The 21,916-nt window shown below is 38.9% G+C and overlaps 1 protein-coding gene across 1 annotated transcript in view; it reads left to right on the top strand.

The window, feature by feature from the left end:
* The window catches only part of ttc29 (tetratricopeptide repeat domain 29), a 56,421-nt gene extending 39,679 nt beyond the window's left edge, over positions 1–16,742 (top strand). The window contains exons 8-11 of the mRNA XM_041263705.1: positions 5,278–5,369; positions 9,493–9,616; positions 11,625–11,853; positions 16,492–16,742. Of these exons, the coding sequence (XP_041119639.1) occupies positions 5,278–5,369; positions 9,493–9,616; positions 11,625–11,853; positions 16,492–16,742 (696 nt within the window). The remainder of the gene's footprint in view (positions 1–5,277; positions 5,370–9,492; positions 9,617–11,624; positions 11,854–16,491) is intronic.
* Positions 16,743–21,916: the final 5,174 nt, after the last annotated feature.

Genomic DNA, 21,916 nt, shown 5'->3' with positions numbered 1-21,916 from the left:
CGCCAAATTGCACTATGCAGACATTATATTTGTGCACAGCGCAAAACAGATTGTGGCACGCAAAAAGAAGTTTTGAATAAGGCACATTTTGCACATACTGTTCCAAGCGTCTCTTAATCCGGCCAAAAAATTACTTCATGCGGTGAATTTGGAAAAGTGCTTACAGTAGAGTTCCATATTAATTAAAAAACTGGCCTTGGCAGGTAAACAGGGTGTCTGAAACCCACAGAGTTTTTAGAAACAGAGAGAGGTCAGGCTCAGTCCAAGCATGGTACAGTTAATATGAGACTATTATATTTTGCATGTTGATTGTAGCCTCAATTTAAATGAAAATAACTGGACTGGCCACTGCATGCTTAATGGTTTTATTCAAAGATAATGTTTTATTCAAAGATATGATAAACCCCTACAGTCTTTGTCCAATATCTTGTTAACACACATTTGTATATGAAGTTAAACTGGCCCATTGACAACACATTGAAAAGGTAACATAATATGCTGCTAAGAGGGACATATATTTTTGACCCAGGTTAATAAATCAAAAAGAGCTGGTGTTGCATATTAAAAACATATCTGTAAGATATATACCTGTATTGTATTTGGTAGCAAGGACCCTGTGAATGCCAGTTTACCTAATTTTTAGGGAAAGAGCTCACATTCAATTAATTTTGAAAGGGGGTCATCGGTACTTTTTGAAATATATTATTTACATACAGATAAGAGCTGTCAAAACAGAGCAAATTATTAGATTTAATTGGGTCTTCTGATATATTAAATGGAGAAAAAACTTTGAGGTAAAATCCTAGTCGTGTCACTTGACTTGTGAACTACAAGTTGTGTGGTCCATGCTCTGAAGATCTCTGAAAAAGCTGGTTGCTGTTTGGTCATAGTCAAAAGTCTGCCTTTAAAGACAGCTCTTGTTTTTTGTGTTGTATTCTACAACTACACTTCCATATAGTGGAAGGTAAGAGCAATTTTGTATTTATATCATTTATATTGATGCATTGCTATAAGGTATAGGATTTACATTTTAGCTTTGGAGAGTGATGTATTAGATGTTTTAGGATTTAGGATGTTTTATCTAGCCTAAGGGCTGGGTATGTGATAACCATACCTGTATTACTGTGTTGAAGTATTAATGCTGTTAAACCTGTAAAGGTATTGGAATCGCCCAGACTGCCTATTGCTTGGGATTTGCTGTGGTCTGCAACCACCCAATCCATTTTTAATAAACAAGAAGAGCACTATTACTGCTCTGCTTCATTAAAACTCCAAATTAAATGAGTCTGTGTGATTTTCTTGATTATTAAAAGTTGTCTGGATACGTTGCAAGCCCAGTGCACGAACAATCCACTACAGTAATCCAAAACATATCTGTCTTCCTTAAACATCTCCCCTGAGTTTAAGAGTGTACTCAGAGCAATAAAAGAAGTATGTGCGAAATCTGACAGTGTTTATTTAGAAACATTCACATATGACAGCACCAGCACCCGGTGCTTTTTACAATACTATCAAAAAGCTTTTTTAATCCATCTTCTGCAGCTTGTGGATTTCTAAGGCACTAAGTGCTTTGTGTGAAAGTGTCTACCCACCCTTTACATTAGCAGTCTACCAGCACCCAGTGAGCGGGCTCCAGTAACATATTCAGATGTGGTAGACGAGGTTGGTCTTCAACCCGTTATTGCTCTGCTTGTCAGAAATCATTAGCTGATGATCTGTTTGATTAATGTTGGAGCTGATTGTGTAATTGTGCTCAAGGACTAGAGTAGGAGGAAAAAACCTCACTGCTGTAAGAAATGTCTGTGCAACATCAGCATGCCATAAATCAGTTAATGGGCCCAGTTCACAAACTTTAACTTACACTAAACAAATCCTTACCTAAAGTCTGTTTTGATCAAATAAATGTGGTTTGTAATTACAAAAATGTATACTGTTTTTTTTTTAAAAGGAAATGCTCTTTTTTTCTAAGTGCTCTGTAATGCTGCAAAATATGTTTACACCTATTCTTTAAACTGGTCTAAACTGATTTCACTCATTCTGCAATCACTTACTTCTACATACACTTCTTGGGCTCTATGTACTAATATTATGTGTTCGTAAGTACTGCAAATTCGTAGCCTCCATCCTTCGTAGAATATTTGCGTGCCATGTACTAAACAGCTCTTTTTTGTGAACAACTACTGTAATATCACCACAAGTTAACAAACTGCATACATTACTGCCCATTATATGGGAGAGATTGGAATTTGCATCTCATTATACATATACATACATATATATAAAAAAGTACAGTACATACAGTAGGCTAAGCAAGTAAATACTTTTTGTCATATTTCAGTTGTTTATGCACTATTCAATTAGTAATAATTACAATTTGTGTTTTATTTAAAAAAAAAACTGCAACGATTTGTTTCAGTGTTTCCCTTCCATTATTAATGTGAAGTTTAAAATAAAGCACCTTAAAATATAAAAGAAACAAAACAAATTGTATTTATTGCCATTGTTATTTAATTTAGACTATTAATAAATAAAAACATTTTTGGTTTATCTTATATTTTAAAGTGCTTTATTTGAAAACCCGTAATCTTTTAAACAGGAAGTTTCACATGCGAACAGCCAGTTGAATCTACGCCGGTGAGATTCATGCGTAAAATAACAGGTACAAATTAAAGTTATAAATCAGGACAAAAAGATAATACATCAAGCAGAATCATGAAGCTTCGATATTATAATGAGATTTGCACATTTGCATACGAAAGTAGTTTGAAACGAACAGTCATAACTAAACTACCGCAGCAGGGATGAAACTGAGTTACGGGAATTAAAATTACTTTAATTAACTTTAAAGTAGGTCTCAAGTCTCAAGTCACAAAAACCTACGAAAAGTCAAGATATGAAAGAAAAATCAATGATACATAGAGGCTCTTATGTATTGTATGTAGACCTACAGAGAAATTAGAGAAAATATGAGATGAGGCAGCAGTCAATCTTTTCAACGATTTATTGAAAGCAGATATGTTCCTTTTTGTTTTTTTAGACAAAGAAGATTTTTATGAATTGGGCTAGTTTCACAAATTAGTTTTCAATGTAATTGACAACAGTCTTTGTAGTTTGTTTGAGGAGCATTCCACTTTATACATTAAGTCTTTCCAATTTTGAACCAAGAAAATAAATTGTGTCAATCCTAGTTTTCCGATTGCTCTTTATGAAATTCAGTATAATTCATTTATTTTGAAAGTCGAGTATAACATGTCACATCTTTTTCTTTCAAAAGCAACTTAGCTGTATATTTAATTCTGGATTGACACAAGATTATTAACTGAATTAGACTATATCTCTTTTACAAATTTATTTTATTTAATGCAGTAAGTTAAAACAATTTTGCTATAGTCATACTTTCACTAATTACATCTACAGCTATGGCCAAACATTTTGCATCACCCTATAGAATTAACTAATTTTGCTTCATAAAATCGAATGAAACCTGCTGAATAAAGTTACGTTAACATTGCATTACATACTGCTTTGTAGTTTTCCATATACTTAAATATTTGACATTCAAAATCTAACATGAACTACTGTACAACTGTTATGGCTATATATATAAAACACGGCTTGGGAAAATAACCACCTCTGATTGGTTAAGGCGTGGTATAGATCATGGGAACCGCATGACCCGTCATGGTTTATACATTACATATATATAATTTATTATTTTTTTATTTTATTTATTTTTTTATTATTAATCAATCCTAAAATTATAGGTGATGCAAAACTTTTGGCCATAGCTGTAATTATACCTAAATTGCATTTCATTTTATATTGCATGTCAGTTGGTCTTTTTCAATACAATTTAATAAGAGGTGGAAATCCACACAATATAGTTTACATATACAATTATTCTGTATTGACTAGAAAAATAAAGATAACTGTAATGACAACTTATTTAAAGTATTATGGATTTTCTTGTTACTGCATCTTGTAAAGTGCTTTGTGATGGTGGTCCACTATGAAAGGGGCTACATAAAATAAAGATTGATTGATTGAACTTATCAGTGGCACAACATATAATATCGGTAGGCTCTGTACAAAAAAAGTTATTTGTAATTTTATTGGATGAGATCCACAATAATAAACAGTTGAAGTATCAAAGTTATTTACAAGCTTCGAGACCTTTCTCAGTGTATGGTGCAGTCATTCCAGTATGCAGATAATCATTTTTGAAACCAAAAACATAAACTTATTTAAATGTAAATAAATATATCTACAACACAAGTCCCTGAAAGTCATATATTGACTTAACATCTATCATATTTATTATTATTATTATTATTATTATTATTATTAGTGGTAGTAGTACCAATTTTGCATGAGCTATTTTGAATTTACGTGAGCATATTATGTCAATTAAATGAAAAACTATGTTCAAGTCAGCTATGTAAACCAAGCAGATTCCAACTTAAAAAAATAGGAATTTCATGTATAAATGTGAATCTACTTATGAACTTTTAAACCAAATGAACATTTTGTTATTTTTCTATATAATTATTAGAAAACACTTGGTTACATGTATATTGAAGTAATATAAATGGGGTGATTACTCATGAATGATGTATTGCAGAAGAGGCAGCAGTACTGTAATTTCCTGGCCACATGGAAAGTTATACCCCATAGCATTCAGTAAACCAAGTATGTAGAATAAATGTCAGTAGTGTTAATCTTTACCAAAGGTGTAAAAATAGCTTTAATAGTTTAGAGAGTAAATAACTTCATGATGGTAATTATTGAGGTGATGTGTACCAGCCCTGACATAAAATGTAATCAAGTTAGACATGAAATCTGATATTGAACTAAGTGGGAAGCCCACTTTTATTTTCTCTCAGTTTGTTCCAGTGCACCACAAACTTATAATCTGTCTATTATTTAAAAAAAATGTACAACATAATTCCCTAGGATGCATGTTCATAATTTTTACAATAAGCACTTTTAAATATAGGAAAAAAATATTTTGTATTCAACTGTGCTGTTCTGTCATAAACAGTGGCAACACTGAAACTTACGACAGCTATCCTTGATGCTGGGGAAATGTGGCCTTTGATATTGTTCAAGATGGAGAAAAGGGCTTACCACAGACAGATGGTGTTTGTAAAGAGGTGTCCCAAAAGTAAAATTCTGCTGTGTATACTGTAATTAATTAACTGTGTAGGATGACAGTTATGATGCAAAGTGCAATATGTTGTGACTGACAGCTATTTTTCCTTTTTTTCTATTCCATAGTATCTGAATTTGTTTATGGAAATCTCCACGGCTCTGGGTGATAGCAATGGTCTAGGAAAAGCCTTTGAAGCTATGGCCAAAGCCCTTGAAAGGTAAGGTTAATGTGTCGTTCTAATGATCAGATGTGAGGCTGTATCCAGCCATGACTCTAGTGAAGGCTAGTGATTACCATGTACTCAATACAGCATTTAAATTAGAATTAATTTGTACATGTTTTGGTCATACTTTGAGGGTGGTATTATTAACACAACAAATTGAGGCTGCATGCACAAACACATTCACAGAAACAAATAAATATTTTTCTTGCCACTCTACTGAGTGATGATGAGATCTACAGATTTACTGGTATTAGTCCAGTTGTAGGAGTTCTCAACATTTCACAATAAAGCGCTACGCACACACACGTGATATAATGGTACGGTGGTGAGGTAAGGAACAGAAAAATGCAAACATTAATTTTAAGTCTAGCAAAATACTGCAGGGACAAGGCACTGCGCCAAGCAAGACCAAAAAATGGGTAAATGTTATTTTATAGTGTACCATGCCAGGTTGCATGTGAAGGGCTAGGAAAGTACCATGCTCACACCTGTCATTACCATGTCTATGGCATCACCTGACGATTTATTTGTGATCTTTTTAAAACTGCAGAACCGTATATATATATATATATATATATATATATATATATATATATATATATATATATATATATATATACACACAGTGCCTTGCGAAAGTATTCAGACCCCTGACCAATCCTCTCATATTACCGAATATTTTGAAATTTTGTTCTGTTTGATATTTTATTTTTAAACACTGAAACTCAAAGTAAATTATTGTAAGGTGACATTGGTTTTATGTTGGGAAATATTTTTAAGAAAAATAAAAAACTGGAATATCTTTTTTGCATAAGTATTCAGACCCTGTGCTGTGGAAGCTCCCAGTTTGCACCGATGAAAGAAATTGCCCTAACGAGGACACAATTACCTCACCATTGGCCTCCACCTGTGAACCATTAAAGTTGCTTTCACATTTTCTGGATAAAAACCCCACTGTTGAAGGATCATTGGTAAGGCTGTGAATCTGAAGGAAAATGAAGACCAAAGAGCATTCTACAGAAGTTATTGATAAAGTAATACAAATGCATAGATTAGGGAAAGGGTACAAAATAATATCCAAGTGTTTGGATATCCCAGTGAGCACAGTTGGATCAATAATCAGGAAGTGGAAGCTGCATCACACCACCCAGGCACTGCCAAGAAAAGGCCGTCCCTCAAAACTCAGCACTCAGATAAGAAGGAGTCTTGTGAGAGAAGCCACAGAGAGGCCAATAATCACTTTAAAGGAGCTAGAGTTTAGTGACTGGGAGTGGAGTAATGGTGCACCAGTCAACCATATCAAGAGCTCTGCATAACACTGGCCTGTATGGGAGGGTGGCAAGAAAGAAGCCGTTACTCAAAAAGTACCATCTGACAGCAGTCTTCTGGAGTTTGCCAAAAAGCATGAGAGTGACCCAGCTGCGTTGTAGGAAAAGGTGTTGTGGTCAGATGAGACCAAGATAGAGCTTTTTGGCCAAAACTCAAAGCGCAAACCTAACACTGCCCATGCCTCAAGACACACCATCCCTACAGTGAAGTATGGTGGTGGCAGCATCATGCTGTGGGGATGCTTCTCATCAGCAGGGACTGGGCATCTTGTTACAATTGAAGGAAGAATGCATGGAGCAAAATACAGGAAAATACTGTAAGAGAATCTGCTTCAGTCTGCAAAAAAACTGAAGCTTGGGAGGAAATTCACCTTTCAGCAGGACAATGATCCCAAGCACAAGGCCAAAGCAACATTGGAGTGGCTCAAGTACAAAAAGGTGAATGTCCTACAGTGGGCCAGTCAAAGTCCTGATCTCAATCCCATTGAGAATCTGTGGCACTATTTGAAAATTGTGGTCCACAAGCATCGTCCAACCAACCTGAACAACCTGGAGCAAATCTGCCAAGAAGAATGGGCCAAAATCACTTCGACACTGTGTGCAAAGCTGGTACATACTTACCCCAAAAGACTTAAAGCTGTTATTGCAGCGAAAGGTGGCTCTTCCAAATATTAATGTGTGGGGGGCAAGATATTTCAGTTTTTTATTTTTCTTAAAAATATTTCCCAACATAAAACCAATGTCACCTTACAATAATTGATTTTGAGTTTAAGTGTTTTTTCAAATAAAATATTGAACAGCCAAAATTTCAACGTACCATTTGTAATTCATTAATATGAGAGAATTGGTCAGGGGTCTGAATACTTTTGCAAGGCACTGTATATATATATATATATATATATATATATATATATATATATATATATATATATATATATATATATAGGATTTAAACTTGCTTATGGGTTGTTCACCATTTTCAACATATTTACAAACAAACCAAACACATGACCAGATCATTGAAATCATGGTAATTTTGCTGCAAAGGGTTAAATAAAAACAGTAGTTTAACAATTTGCAGAAAATGAGCAACTAGATAATATGTTCACTGACGTAGCCTACCTTTGAAAAGTTTATAAGTATTTAGCTATTTGTTTGTTTTTTTTTCTTTTAAAAATGATTGATTCTGTTTTCCTTAAATACCCCGCAATGACAGAAAACAGTAAAGACCTCAGCTGATATCATTGGCTTCACATCCTTTTGTTAATGCACCGTGTATTTTCAGTCTGTGTGTAAACAAAACCCACCATGCCTTGCCGCTCCGTTCCTCAGCACATACTGGACCATCCAAAAGTCATTTTATTAATTCTAAACATAATGATAACATGTTCAAAACTAGCACCCAAAAATAGTAATGCCATAAATTAAGTCTTAAAAAGTACAAACAACGTGGTCATACAATACTTGGTTGTTTATATTACTGTTTATTTTTAAACACATCATTTTTTAAATAACAGCAGTTGTGTGATTTGCAAGCAAATTATAAATTATTGTGAGAATTCTTTTATTTTTTGTTATAAATTACAAATCTACATAAAAGCTAATTTATCTAAAAATATTGTGTAAACAAGTATTTAAAGGTGATTCGGGTTGTGCTATATAGTATACAACTCAAATGCATTTCCAGGGCTGTAGAAAAATGATTTCACGTCAGTTTAAAAATAAATGTTAGGGCTTCACATATTGTGTTTCATTTATATTTAGCCTTTGCAGGATGGATCAATAAGACTTTGGTTCTTGAAAGAAATGCTATGTTTAAACTGAATAAAATTTTCCACTTGTTGGATTGTGCTTTCATTTTTTTTTTTATTTTACTGTTCATACTTAGATTTTCCTTCTATACAATTAAACGCCCCAGTAAGCAGAGGATTTTCATTAAATTGGACCTGCGGGTTCTTCCAAAAATGACCACAAAAATAATTACATGGGTAGTGTTTACATTAATTCATGAAATAGAAGCAGCCTTTTAGATTTCCACCTGTCACTGATCCCATTTGCTTTATTACTAACAGCTCAGGCCCACAAACTTGGTGGCGCAATCGACAAACCCCTGAGTGGCTGTTTCATCCCTGCTCTATTTGATTTCTCCACTCTGAGCAAATGATTAAGTTTTCATGCATTGGTTCAACCAAAATCTATGTTCACTCAACCACATCCTTTATTGATTACTTCTACTGCAAACAGTAGGCCAAGTGTGATATACATAATTGGACAGTTGTCAAGGGAGGTGGGTGTTAACAGTTCTGTTTTCCCAGTTGGAAATTGGAAACACCTTGATACACAAATAGTCTGCACTATCTCATTCTCAATCTCTGGACCAAGGGACCCATTTTCCTCCCAAGATATTTGAATACCTCCCAGTATCATCTGAAAGGGAAGTTAGGAACACCAGTGAGTGGTTCAGAAAGTAGAAAATTAACCTAAACATTTACTACACATGTTAGTACATTTTTAAGTAGCTCAACCAATTGTTTGTTCTTTTTTCAGGTATACTAGGTTTTGTAGGTGTAGCTTGTGTGTATTTCCAATACCACATCCACTTGGAATACAGTACCAGTGTGGAGCAAACTAGAAATAAAGGCAAAGTAGTGTTGGTTTATAACTGCCATCTGTTAGTAATTTCAAAAGCATGGATAAGTTCCAGTATATCAAAATATGTAAGTTATTTTAGAACATTGTTTGATTTGGCTAAGTATTTCTAATTTAAAAAATGTACTTCTTTTTTTCAGTCAGGGAAAAATAACTGAATCTGTTAAGTATCTGGAAAAGTTTATTCAGGTGGCAAAGAGCAGTGACCAGAGTCAAAGTTTGCAAGATGCATGTATGTGCCTCGGGGTCATTTACAATAAAAGGGTAAGTTACCACATTAAATTACTATGATGCATTGAAAGTAGAATTATATGCATATGATATGTATGGTTGTGGCAGGCTGGCTGGGTGGTGTGACGTCACAGACCCGGAAGAAGACAGACACAGACAGCTCTAGGGAATGAATGTGCTGCTTGCACATTTTAATTGATAAAAAGATTTAACAAAACAAACGCTTTATAAAACATAAGGGCACATTGGCCAAAACAAAAACACAAACAAATAATAACTAAAACAAGTGTCGTGCTGGTGTTGAACCAGTTCGCGTAGCAGTTGTTTCTTTAGTTTTCTTCTTTTACCTCCTCTCTCTACTCCTGTTCTCCACTCCTGAACACTCCAACCTTGCTCAGCTACAGTTGCAGGTTTTTATACATGTGACCATCTCCAAATATAACAATAAATAAGTTAATCTGGAGACGGTCACATTCTACACAAGTTTAGCATGGATGGGGAATTTTAACCCCATCCATGCTGCAAAACAACAATAAAAACATTGTGTTTTTACAAAAATGATGAAGTACTCTTGTTTTTTTTTAGCTGCAGGTTCTGATGCCTGTTTCTAAAAGGGTATGCATAACAGTGATCCATACATGGTTGTTTATTACCAGATGTGTTATTCAACTATTCTAATCATCTATTCTTTTAAAGACTTGGCTGCAAATTAATTATAATTTAAGAAACTGAAAACATTCTCAGGTGATTGTTTTAACATGATGACACGAAAGTGTAAAGGACTGCAAAATAATTAAAAGCATTTAAATTTTGAAAACATTTCCTTAAGGGTAAAGATCAGCATGAAGTGATATCAATAGAGTTAATTGCTTGGTAAACAGAATTTCTGTTCAAAGTAAAATGTTTACAAGAGAAAACTGATAAATCATGTGAAGGTTTGGAATTCCTACTCCCAGTAGGGATTGAATCTAAATTCACCCCAGAGATGCAGTGAGATTCCAGAGCATAAATAGCAGGTGGAGTCATGCTGAGTTCTTCTGCCTTTCTGCCAGCTACAAAGTGAACAGTACATGTACTGTAGCAAGCTACTTGTAGAATTCTACAAAGTAGCAAAACATACATTACTCATACACAGTTTTGGATACATGATTTTATCAAATATGCCACTGACTGCAAAAAGAAAGTGAACCAGGGGTGACTTCAAAAATGTAGCGCTCCAAAATGAATACAGATTATTACTGGTGCTTTTTCAAAGTTAGATTAAGAATTTAGATTGTCGTTTTAATAAAACAGAGAAAGTTGCAATAAGACCTCACTTTAAGAAACAATTACTCTCAAAGCTAGTGTAATCCATTGCAAATCATATTGTCCAAATGTTGTTTGTTTTTTTTTTTGTTTTGTTTTTTTTTTTAAGTCACCCGTGGTTCACTTTCTATTTGCAGTGTGTGGCCTATTTGGTAAAATAATGTAACAAGCCAGAGCATGGTAAGCCTGAAAAAGTAAATATTATACTTTTAAAAGAAAGCTTTTGATATTTTAATGCACCCCCTCTAGATTTGCCTTTGGATTTGGGGGATGAAAGACAAACAAATTGGCAGAGAACTGCAGAAATTGCCTGACCTTTCACTGTTTGCTGATGAGATATTCTAACGGTTAACACAGTATAAGTTTCATCCAACCACCCTGGGTATTAGGTTCAAGCAAACAATACAAAAAAATCAAGTATAGACTCACGTTTCACTGTTGACTCAGTATACACACCACATGTTCCAGCCTGGAATTTCATACTCCCCCAATACCTTTTCTCTTTTATGTTTTCATCTTAAAAATAATTCCCAACACGTAACGGTTACTGTCCTGCTTTTGTTACTCAGGTAATCAAACAAGGTCTACTATGTAACTACTGAATTACCCCCAGGCTTTTGTATAGAAAACATCCACTTACAGTGAGTGCTCATATTGTGCAATGGAAATACAGCACAAGACACTAAGTTTCTATTTTCTGTTCTAAAATAACCATGGTTCTTTCCTCTTTTTGTAGGGTCAGTATGACAAAGGCTGCAAGTATTTTGAGATGGCTTCTACAATCGCCATGAATTTAGGGGATCTGCAGCTGCTGGAGAAAGCACAAGTTTACATCGGCATCAGCAAGGCACACCAGATGACAGCATTTAGCAGTCACATCGAAGCTACTGGACGTGTCAACATGGAGAGGGTGCTGGCATGGAAGAATAGTCGAAATGACATGTTCAACGATCCAAGTGCAATCTGTAAGTCATTGGTCACGAAACACATTAGTGCTGCTCACTTCTTAATGGGTAGGCCTTTTTTTTTTTTACCTTTCTCCTACTTTCATTTTGTGCTGGGTGTTATGATTATACGACTACAAGGCCGAGTGATACACTGAAGGCAGCTGTGCCCTGCGATGGACTGGCGTCCCGTCCAGGCTGTAGTCCTGCCTTGCGCCCTGTGTCTGCTGGGTTAGGCTCCGGCTCATCCGACCCTGTAAAGTATTAAGCAGTTAATGGATGGATGGATGGAATGTTTTTTGTCTTACTTTTCCTGTTGCCCCTTTGTAATAGAATGAATTTAAAAAAGCATTACCACCTGCAGTAGGCCTATGAAGCAATTTCTTTGCAGACATACATATTTTTATAACACAGTCTGATTATAGGAAATTGTAACTTCATTTTTCTAACAAAAGGTAAAACATCCCCACATTATATCGGTTCTCATTTTGAACAGCCTTAAATTTCAGAATTTTTTTTTTTTAATTTGATGATGCGAAAGAGAAACTGCAAACTGAAAAGCCATACAATTTTCTGAACTACTCAGAACACGCATGCAACTTAGCATGCAGTCTACCCGCAAGTGCCTGGTTATAAGACTGCAGCTGTACGGAGGCAAGCAGCCCATCAGAAAATCAAGAGTTAACATGTACTTGATTTTAGGCAATATTCAGCAGCGTTTCTGCCGTTGAATCATTGCGCAGTCCTAGCTAATGACTTGTAGCTTATGAATTCTTAGGACTATCAGGAGGCTTCAAATAAACAGACAGTTGTTACTCATTGCAGGCAGCAAGCTGTACCCCAGCAGCTGAGACTCTTGGAGCTCTTTATTTCTTACTTTTTTTTCATTAAAGAAAGAGTTGCTCACTGCAGTCAGCAGTGATTTTCAAAAAACAAAAGACATTGACAGCTGGTGACCAATGAGGGGGGTATCTGAGGAGGAACTGGATTACACAGCAATTGTTCACTGATTGGAGGCCATTTCCACATATTTTATGCCTTGTCATTAATTAAAAAACACTTTTAATCTTGCTCTCGCTCCAGCACATGTCAGTATACTCTAATCAATACTACCCTACTGGCTGTGCTTGCACATGAATACATCACAGTTTAAGAATGTGGTAATTGAATTTGGGCAGCCAAAAAAGTTTGCATAAACAAAAAAGGCTTTTTGTTGTGATACTACTGATGAAGCTGAAAAAGGAAGAACAGGGCTTCTAAAATGTAGTTATTTTATTGTCATATGTGTACACAAAATCTGTGCTATGCAGACCTAAGGTATTTTTGTTACTGGTGAAAAATAATATTTTCAAGAAGTAAGGAGTTTAATAGAGACTTATGTGCTGCAGGCAACAGTAAAAGAAAGCAAAAGCTACTCCTGATTTTTGCACTGGGGTATGTCATTTTCTTGCAAGTAAGACATTCCAGGGTTTGTAAAAGTGATACATCTATCAATCTGTGGGATTTCAAACTTTGGCCGCAGGTTCTTTATCCTTGAAGAGAGTTTCCCTGTGCATCTTCAGATTCAAGCCCCCATTTTAGACTTCAGAGATTTATCTCCATCTCCACAAACTGCGGGTTCTGTTGCATTCACAGCGGTAATAATGTTTGCTATTGCTAGATATTACTACAGCGTGGACCATGGCTCAAACCAATGTTTATGTAGGGTGCATGTACGTTTGTTTTTTTTTTTTTTTGCAATGTCTGCCTTGACGCGTCAGTAGACTTACGGAAAGCTGAAAAATAAAGTAAAATATGGCAAATTTACGGTTTGGTATTGTTTTGTATCTTATTATCACGTACATGTGTCTCGTTTTTTTAGTGTTTACCTGTCCGTTTTATGCAGCAACTTACAACACAACAGGGGTGGTGGTGGTTTCTCCCCCCATAATATATATATATATATATATATATATATATATATATATATATATATATATATATATATATATATATACAGAGCATGAAAAGAAATGTATCACTTATATTTGGATAAAATTCACTAGATGTGATTGAAAAATGACTGTTTAGAGCAGGTGCAGTGACTTTTATTGTGCTGATTAACAATTGACATCATGAAGCTGCTGCAAAATGATCTGTCGATCTTGGGCAGATGTTGTGACTCTGGTCTCCCAGTTCGTGGCCTGTCATTGACAGAGTGTGTGTGGTTATACTGTCTCGCCAGGTTTAAAATTGCTGACTGTTAGCACCCAAGACGTCGAGCCACAGGCTGCCCTAGTCCAGCCTCCAACATGCCGATTGCATGAAGGCACTGCTGTTTTGACAGATGTGGCTTTTTTTTGTTGTTGTAATTTTCTTTATTGCTTTTATTCAAGCTTGCAATTCAACAGCTGAAATCACTCCATATCCAGTGTCCAATCAGCTGTCTCGCTAATTAGGTGATTAAGTTGTAGTCACTCAAGCGTGTCATGGTCAAGGACGAGTGATTAAAAAGGAACCAAAAACATTTTGTCAATGTCCGTCATTTGTATACCTTTTTTTTTCCGAAAATAAATGTGTTATAATAGTGATAAGTTTCTTTTGATGCTTTTAAAGAACAGTGTTATTGTCATTGCTTGTACCCTGACACCTCTTTCTTTACAATTTAAGCACTGGTAATTAGTATTGTTTAAAATAAACCACAAACAAATTAAATGTTTGAGTTGGAAATAAACTGCCTGCTAGATATTTCCTCTTTTTCTGTTGCTCTGCTAGCATTTGCAAATATAGCTGTCTGAAAGCCATGTTCACTCTTTAACTTGAAACAGTGATTGTACAGAAATACTTCCTGCGAAATAAATAAGTGGAGTGTAACCAGTCTTAAGTGATTTCCATGCAACGTTGTGATTTGCGAGCAAATTAACTTTTTAATTAACTCGTGGTGATGTACTTGCAGGATTATTCATGACACTTCGCCCAGATTTGAGGGAAAAGCACTTACGAGAGAACAACTCGCAAAACCCATTTTTTTCAACGCAGCATCTACTTTGAATCTCACTCAAAAGCGCAACTTTTTTTTCGCAAAAAGCACTCTCTCGCAAAAATCTCTACAACTCCTCTTGCGACACATGCAAGGCGTTTGATTATTTGACCCATAGTTTTTAAACTACAAATACATTAAAATATTAAAATTATCTTCAAAGTTGAGTAAGATTTTTTAAGTGAGCAATACAATGAAGATAACATATACTTTAAGTGGTTCTTTAACTTTTTTGAAGTACCTTTCCCTAGATTGAAAAGTGTAAAAGTAACCCCAGACAAGCCATGCTTGGTTATGTCTAAAATAACCAACTGCATTTTTAGTAGTGAAAAGGTGTTTTGCTAGTTCATATTGCTTAAGATTCCAAATGGATGCAAATATTTTTTTTACTTAAAGGATTTGTACATTTCGTACTCTAATATCATGTATTTTTGATAATGTCATCCAAACCAGGCATGTGACTGGATCAAGTACCTGCCTTATTAATAATTCTGTTTGTCCTCAGGACCTCGTCAGTAAATTTTTTACACAGGAAGTTTTTACGCAGGATGATCAGTGAGTGTCTGTATGTATTTAAGGGGTATTAATGGTTTAATACTTGTATACTGTTGTTTTCATCAAATTTAAAAATAATAATAATAAATTATATTACAGTTAAAAATGCAAGTTCCACAAATATACATAGGGGATGTAGATAATAGGATCAGCTCCTTGGGATGTTCATTGATGAAAGCTATATAAATGTCCTGTTTACTAGTATTAAATGTTAGAGACCTGTACATCAGTCCATACTGTTCATATTCTTTTTATATTTTTAGAGAACTGCTCATCCATTAATGACCCAACTTGGTATCAGTGTGCATACATTGATGTATTTACATTCATTTATGTTTTCATATGTGTTCTTAATATGCATTTTATCCCTCAAATTAATTTGAGGGTTAATAACCTCCCAAGACACAAAGCATTGAGAGGGTTATTTAGGTCTGAGGCTCACGAGAGGGACAAATAAATTCAGATCATTTTATTGAATACATACAGTCTCCATGGGTCATTTGAATTTGATTGGCTGCTGTTAGTAGCATGTATTAAATTATTGGGTGCTCCCATGAACATTAGTTCCCTTTCAATTGAATGACAGCCATTACTGAATGGGAAGAGCCCTATCTGACTGCCAATCACTAAGCATAATCACAGCACCTCCTGCTGAAGAGGGACGTCCTCACAGTAGCACATCGCCATTTTTTCTCTCACGCCATTGAGACAGGTCACAGATTGCTTCATGCTTTCTTTGCCCAAATTTGGCTGATTTGTCTTTTTTTACCGTCAAATTTTATTAATCCAAAGTAGAATCATGCTTTCGAGTGTTTTTGAGAGTATCGCTGCCTTATTCTCGCATCTTTTTACTGACTAGAGCTGGTTTCAACCCCTCTCGGGAGATTGGTAAGCAGCCATTACTCTCTTTTCACTGCACAAGGCCTCGTGTAGCGTTCATATACTGTGTGGGGAGCTGTTCTGGTGCTATAAGGAGACCCGCGAGCTCGTGGCATCGTCCTCCACGCTGATTTAATCGGCCACCGTGACCACAAAAAAAAAACAGCTTGGGCCTAGCGCCCCTCTCAAGCCTCGGGCTCTCCTAGCGCGACTGCGCTTGCCCTCGGCCACCACACCGACCAAATTGGCTGCATACCCCGGCATCAACCGTAGTTTTCCCGCCGAACTTGCGGCAGAGAAAAACAACTCCTACCCGGTCCCGATTGACCATCTTTGCCGCCACCTACAGCCCGGCACTGACTGTGCCTACACATCGGCACCAACTTCGGTGCCAATTGACTCAGCACCAACCACTCGGCATCGATATCGCTATCCTCGGTGCGGTTACCGGCCCTGATTGGTTCGGCACCGGCAATCCTCTTCGGAGCCGTCTACAGCCCGGCACTGACCGCGCTTCTATCGGCACCGAGCACAGCATCTTTGCCTATGATGCCATGTCGTACAATCAACTGGGTCCTCCACTGGGTTCGACCAGTGCGCGGCGAAGCTGCCCAGGCAGGACGAGCACCAGTCCTGCACCAGATGCTTAGGGCCAGAACATATGGTGCTAGCTGAGACTGTGAGGGCACAGCAGACCATGCTAGAGACCCTATTAAAATCTCAGCTAAAATCAGCTTTCCCCATACTACTAGGGCAGCACCAACCACCCCAGTCCTGATCTCCATCTCCGGGCACACAGACCTCTGAGCTGAGACAAGCTGTCGTTCACAGTCTCAAGGTTGGACGTGTCTGAACCTGCCACTTCAGTTACGCAGGCCACAGCAGGGGGCTCTATACCTCCCCTTCTGCATGTATCACAGAGGGAGGAGTTCCGGGCCTTGATGCATCATGCAGCTGCTTCTGCGGACGTCCCCTGGCCAGCTGAGCAGGAAGGAAAGGGGAACTGCTTCATAAAACAGAAGGTGCATCCACAGTATGCCCCCCCCCGCCTTGTGCCAGGACTTTCTTGAGCTGGTGCGCTCATCCTGGAGCAACCCAGCATCCACCCCCTCAGCCTGTAGAACAGCAGAGGCCCTGCTACACACCGCAGGAGCCCAAGAAGCAGGTCTAGGCACATTCCCACCATCGGGGACACAGTCACAGTACTGGTGCAGGGGTCCGCCGTTACCAAATGGGACAAAGACCCTACCTGCCCTTCCAAGCTGTGCAGAACAACAGATGCTATGCTGAAAAATGCATACGCTTCCACGGCACTGTCAGCTAAAGCGGCCAACGCAATGGCTAAACTGGTCCTGTACCAGACACAGCTGGCTGAGAGGCTGCAGGAGCGGGCAACAGGCAGACACAGGGGAGTTACTGGCGGTAACAATGCCGATGACTGACCTAATGGGGGAGTTTGGTCGGGCATCAGACAGGTCTGGTTAACACAGGCCAAGGTCATCTAGACCGAGAAGGCAGCACTACTAGATTCCCCTATTACACCGGGGCAGATGTTCAGCGCGACCATTGATGTGAGCCTAGAAAGGTCCCACAATGCCACAGAGGTCGCTTCCAAGTTCTCGCGCCTTCCTGCCTACCGCCAGCAGCCAAGGTGGCATTTACAGCCTGCGAGTGCAACAGGGTCTGAACACCGCCCGCCACCCCAAAACAGACAAGCAAGCAGAGGCAGAGCCGGCGGCAAGGGATCACCGCCGGACATGGGTAACCGGTTCTCCGGTTGGAGACCGAGGCCGGGGCATAAGAAACACCCACCCCTCCTAAGCCCAAGGGAGACTGCCCCTGAGGGTCCTCGGCTGCCACCAACCCCCCTCACAACCAGACTGACCAAAGGCAACGACCCATGGCAAAACTGCACCCAGGACTCCTGGGTGCTATCGACAATGAGACAAGGATACGCGCTACAATTTCACATAGGTCCGCCAACCTTCAAGGGTGTGCTCTGCACCACCGTCAAGCCAGCGAAAGCATTACTCCTTCAACAGGAGATCGCCAATCTTCAACAGAAAAACGCTGTGTGCTTTGCAGATCCAAGCAATGCCCTCAGCAGCTTTTACTCCAGGTACTTCCTGGTGCCCAAAAGGGACTGCGGTTTCAGACCTATTCTGGACCTCAGGGTCCTCAATTTGTTCCTCAAACAGAGGAAGTTCAATATGTTGACAGCACAGTGTATCCTTCAGTCCGTTCAACCGGGCGACTGGTTCACATCGATCGACCTGCAAGACGCCTACTTTCACGTCCTGATCCGTCACACACACAGAAGCTTCACCTTTCAAGACAACACATACGAATTCTGCGTGCTGCCATTTGACCTCTCGCTGGCGCCCCGCAAATTTTCAAAGTGCAGTGTTCCTGGGGATCAAACTGAACTCTGTTGTTGGAGGCCTCACTCTCCCTATTCAGAGATGCTGTCCTATAGGTCAGAATATATCAAAGGTTGTTGGGGCTGATGGCAGCCACCTCGAGAAGCCTTCCACTAGGGCTGGTGAGAATGCGCCCACTTCAAGCCTGGGTAAATCCGCTCAAGATGGACCCAGTCCAAGATAGGTACCGGCTGGTACGAGTGTCCAGACAATTCTGGAAGACACTGGAGTGTTGGCTCCGTCCTGGCATTCTGCTCCTCGGATCTCCCCTCGGATGCCCTCACAGAAGGGAAGTGATCACTACAGACACCACCAGCCTGGACTGGGGAGTGGTCTGGAATGGGTGAGGAATAAGAGGTCAGTGGAAGGGACATTGGCAGTGAGCGCACATAAATGCCCAAGAGCTTCAAGCAGTGAACCTGGCGTTATCTCATTTTCGCCAGCAGTTAGTGCACAAACATGTGCTGGTCCGGATGAACAATACTACAATGGTAGCCTATATAAACCACCAAGCCGGTCTGCACTTGCTGGTCCTTCACCATGCAACACACAGACTCCTGTCCTGGATGCACAGAAACTTGCATTCGGCCACCACACCGACCAAATCGGCTGCATACCCCGGCATCAACGTAGTTTTCCCGCCGAACTTGAGGCAGAGAAAAACAACGCCTACCTGGTCCAGATTGACCATCTTCGCCGCCACCTACAACAAGGCAGCAGACCTCCTGTCCAGAAGAGCTCCAGACAGCTCGGAATGGAGACTGCATCCTCGAGTGGTGAAACAGATTTGGGAGAGGTTTCGACCTGCACAAGTCAACCTCTTCGCCACAGCCGAATCCACTCATTGCCCCCTTTGGTTCTCCATGGAGAGAGAGGGGGGTCACTTTGGAGTAGACTCGCTAGCTCACCCCTGTCACAGGGGCTCCTGTATGCATTCCCTCCACTACCATTATTACCCCTGACACTAGAGAGGATCTTCGTCCTCCCATGAAAAGTATGGTCCCCAAGTGGGATCTAGAAATGGTACTGCGGGCCCTTAGGGGTCCCACATTCTAGCCCATGGCATCAGCAGAGCTGCTCCCTGTTTCATTGAAGGTGGAATTTTTAGTAGCCATTACGTATGCCAGACGAGTAAGTGAGCTTCGTGCACTGTCCATTGATGACACATGCATGGCTTTTACGGGAATAGGGCAGCTTTTTTATATATGCTCATTGATTGGTGGTGAGGAACTCTTCCCATTCGGTATTGGTTGTCATTCTCTTTCAGGGAACGTTTTGTAACCTTTGATGGGATTTTTCATTATTTTAGTCTTTTACTACAATCTAAATTCTATTACAGCAATACATAGCCAGAATGATAGTTAGCTGTAGATTTACAGTTTACACATTCCCTCTACCAAATTTAAAAACCACAGATATGCTGAAGAATGTGAAAGAAATCATGTATAAAACATTAAACATCAAACATAAAGGTATACCATTCAAATGTAATTGTATTTATTTTACATTTGTCAGGCAAAAAAACAAACAGATAATTATTCCTAACATAAGTATTTTGTTCTTACAAGTCAACCGCTATGCCACAATGCTTATAGACACATGATTGTATGGTATTTGGTACAGAAGTATTTACCAGCATTATACATCATTCAGTGTAGTACTGAGATATAAAGGCAAACTATTGTGCCCCATTTTTGTGGTGAGATTTAGTACTCGTCTTAGTCCTTAGCACTTTCCTAACAAGTGTCTGTAATCAGGAAGTGGGCATAACCTTTGCTTCTGTGATACATGCTATGGTAGAACGACAAAAGATTGGCAAGCTCATATTCATCACCATAAGCTTTCAATACAGAATACAGATAACAAGGATCTCAATAAAGAAACTTTTTTTTCTTTTTCATGGTGAAGTTTCTCAGTCCTGTTTTAAATGTCTTCTTGTTGTCAGATTTCTCCAGATCTGCTTCCCTGCAATTTTTTCTCTTGATTTAAATTTTTTCTGTGGATTACTAAAAGCAGACTGTGTTCATGTATCCTGAATATTGTTCCCTTTTCATGTATGAAATCTAACCATTATTGTATGGTTATTTACCTCGTAGAGACCGAAAGCTGAATAAGATATAACAAATCTGCTAGGCAAGCCTGTGGTGCAATTATGCCCCGCCTCCGAGGGCACAAAAGTACTGAGCTCACAGATTTCAGCGCCATTTTTTCTTTCAAGTCTGACCTGACTGGAGAGCCTTGTTCATTGAAGTACTTGTTACTTCTATCTGCTATATATTTTGCATTTATTGTGTTTTTACACAAATTATGTGTGATATTAATATAATCGCTGTAATAGTTTTTACTAATTATGTGTACTTAGTGCACTACAGCCTGTTGGTTGGTACATCCCACTGTGGCCTTGTGCCCCGTGTGAAGCCAGCGGCTAGAGTTGCTCCTTCCCAGGGATCCAGCAACATAAGTCGGCTGACTTTGTGCTCACCCCTGCAGGCTGCAATAGCTCTGGTTGGAGTTATTTATTTCTCATTTTCGCTTTGGCTAAAAATATGAGACGTTTAATATTATTTATGTAATTGTTTAAATTACTGTATTTGTAGAGAATGTTTTCCTCTTATGTGTGTTCTGTTTTTTTACAGAGACTACATGCATGCCTGTCTGCAACGTGGTGCTGTAGCACGCGTCCCGGTTCCAACGCGGTACCAATCCGGTGCTACAGTCACCGGTCCGGTACCACACCAGTCCCGCTCGGGTCTTGATCTGCCCGGTCGATATCTATAAGCAGATTGAGGCAGAAACTGTACCATCCGATGCTGTACCATCCCATTACCGACCCGGTACTGACCCGGTATCGTCCTGGTACTGATCCGGTTCCGAACCGATGCTAAAGTCACCAAACCAACCTGGCACAATCCCGGTTCCGACGCGGTACGAACCCAATGTTACCGTCACCAAACAACACAGTCCTACACGGTGGGCTGCTACCGAGCAGCGCTCAAGTCACTGGTCCTGTACCAAACTGGTCCTACTCGGTTCTTTACCCGTCCAGTTGATATCTGTAAGCAGATTGAGGCAGCAAATGTAGAACTGTATACTGTACACTGCGTTGCTTGCTTCTTGCATCATGCCTGGGTTTTATCCCTGTGAGACATCCTATTGAGGACAAGCACAGCAGATGCATGCCAAGGAGGCACTAGCTAATCACAGCTTCTGC

The sequence above is a fragment of the Polyodon spathula genome, chromosome 1 (assembly GCF_017654505.1).
Source record: "Polyodon spathula isolate WHYD16114869_AA chromosome 1, ASM1765450v1, whole genome shotgun sequence".
NCBI classification, from domain to species: Eukaryota; Metazoa; Chordata; class Actinopteri; order Acipenseriformes; family Polyodontidae; genus Polyodon; species Polyodon spathula.
The sequence above is the reverse complement of the archived record's forward strand: the minus strand, read 5'-3'. Positions and strand labels throughout refer to the sequence as shown.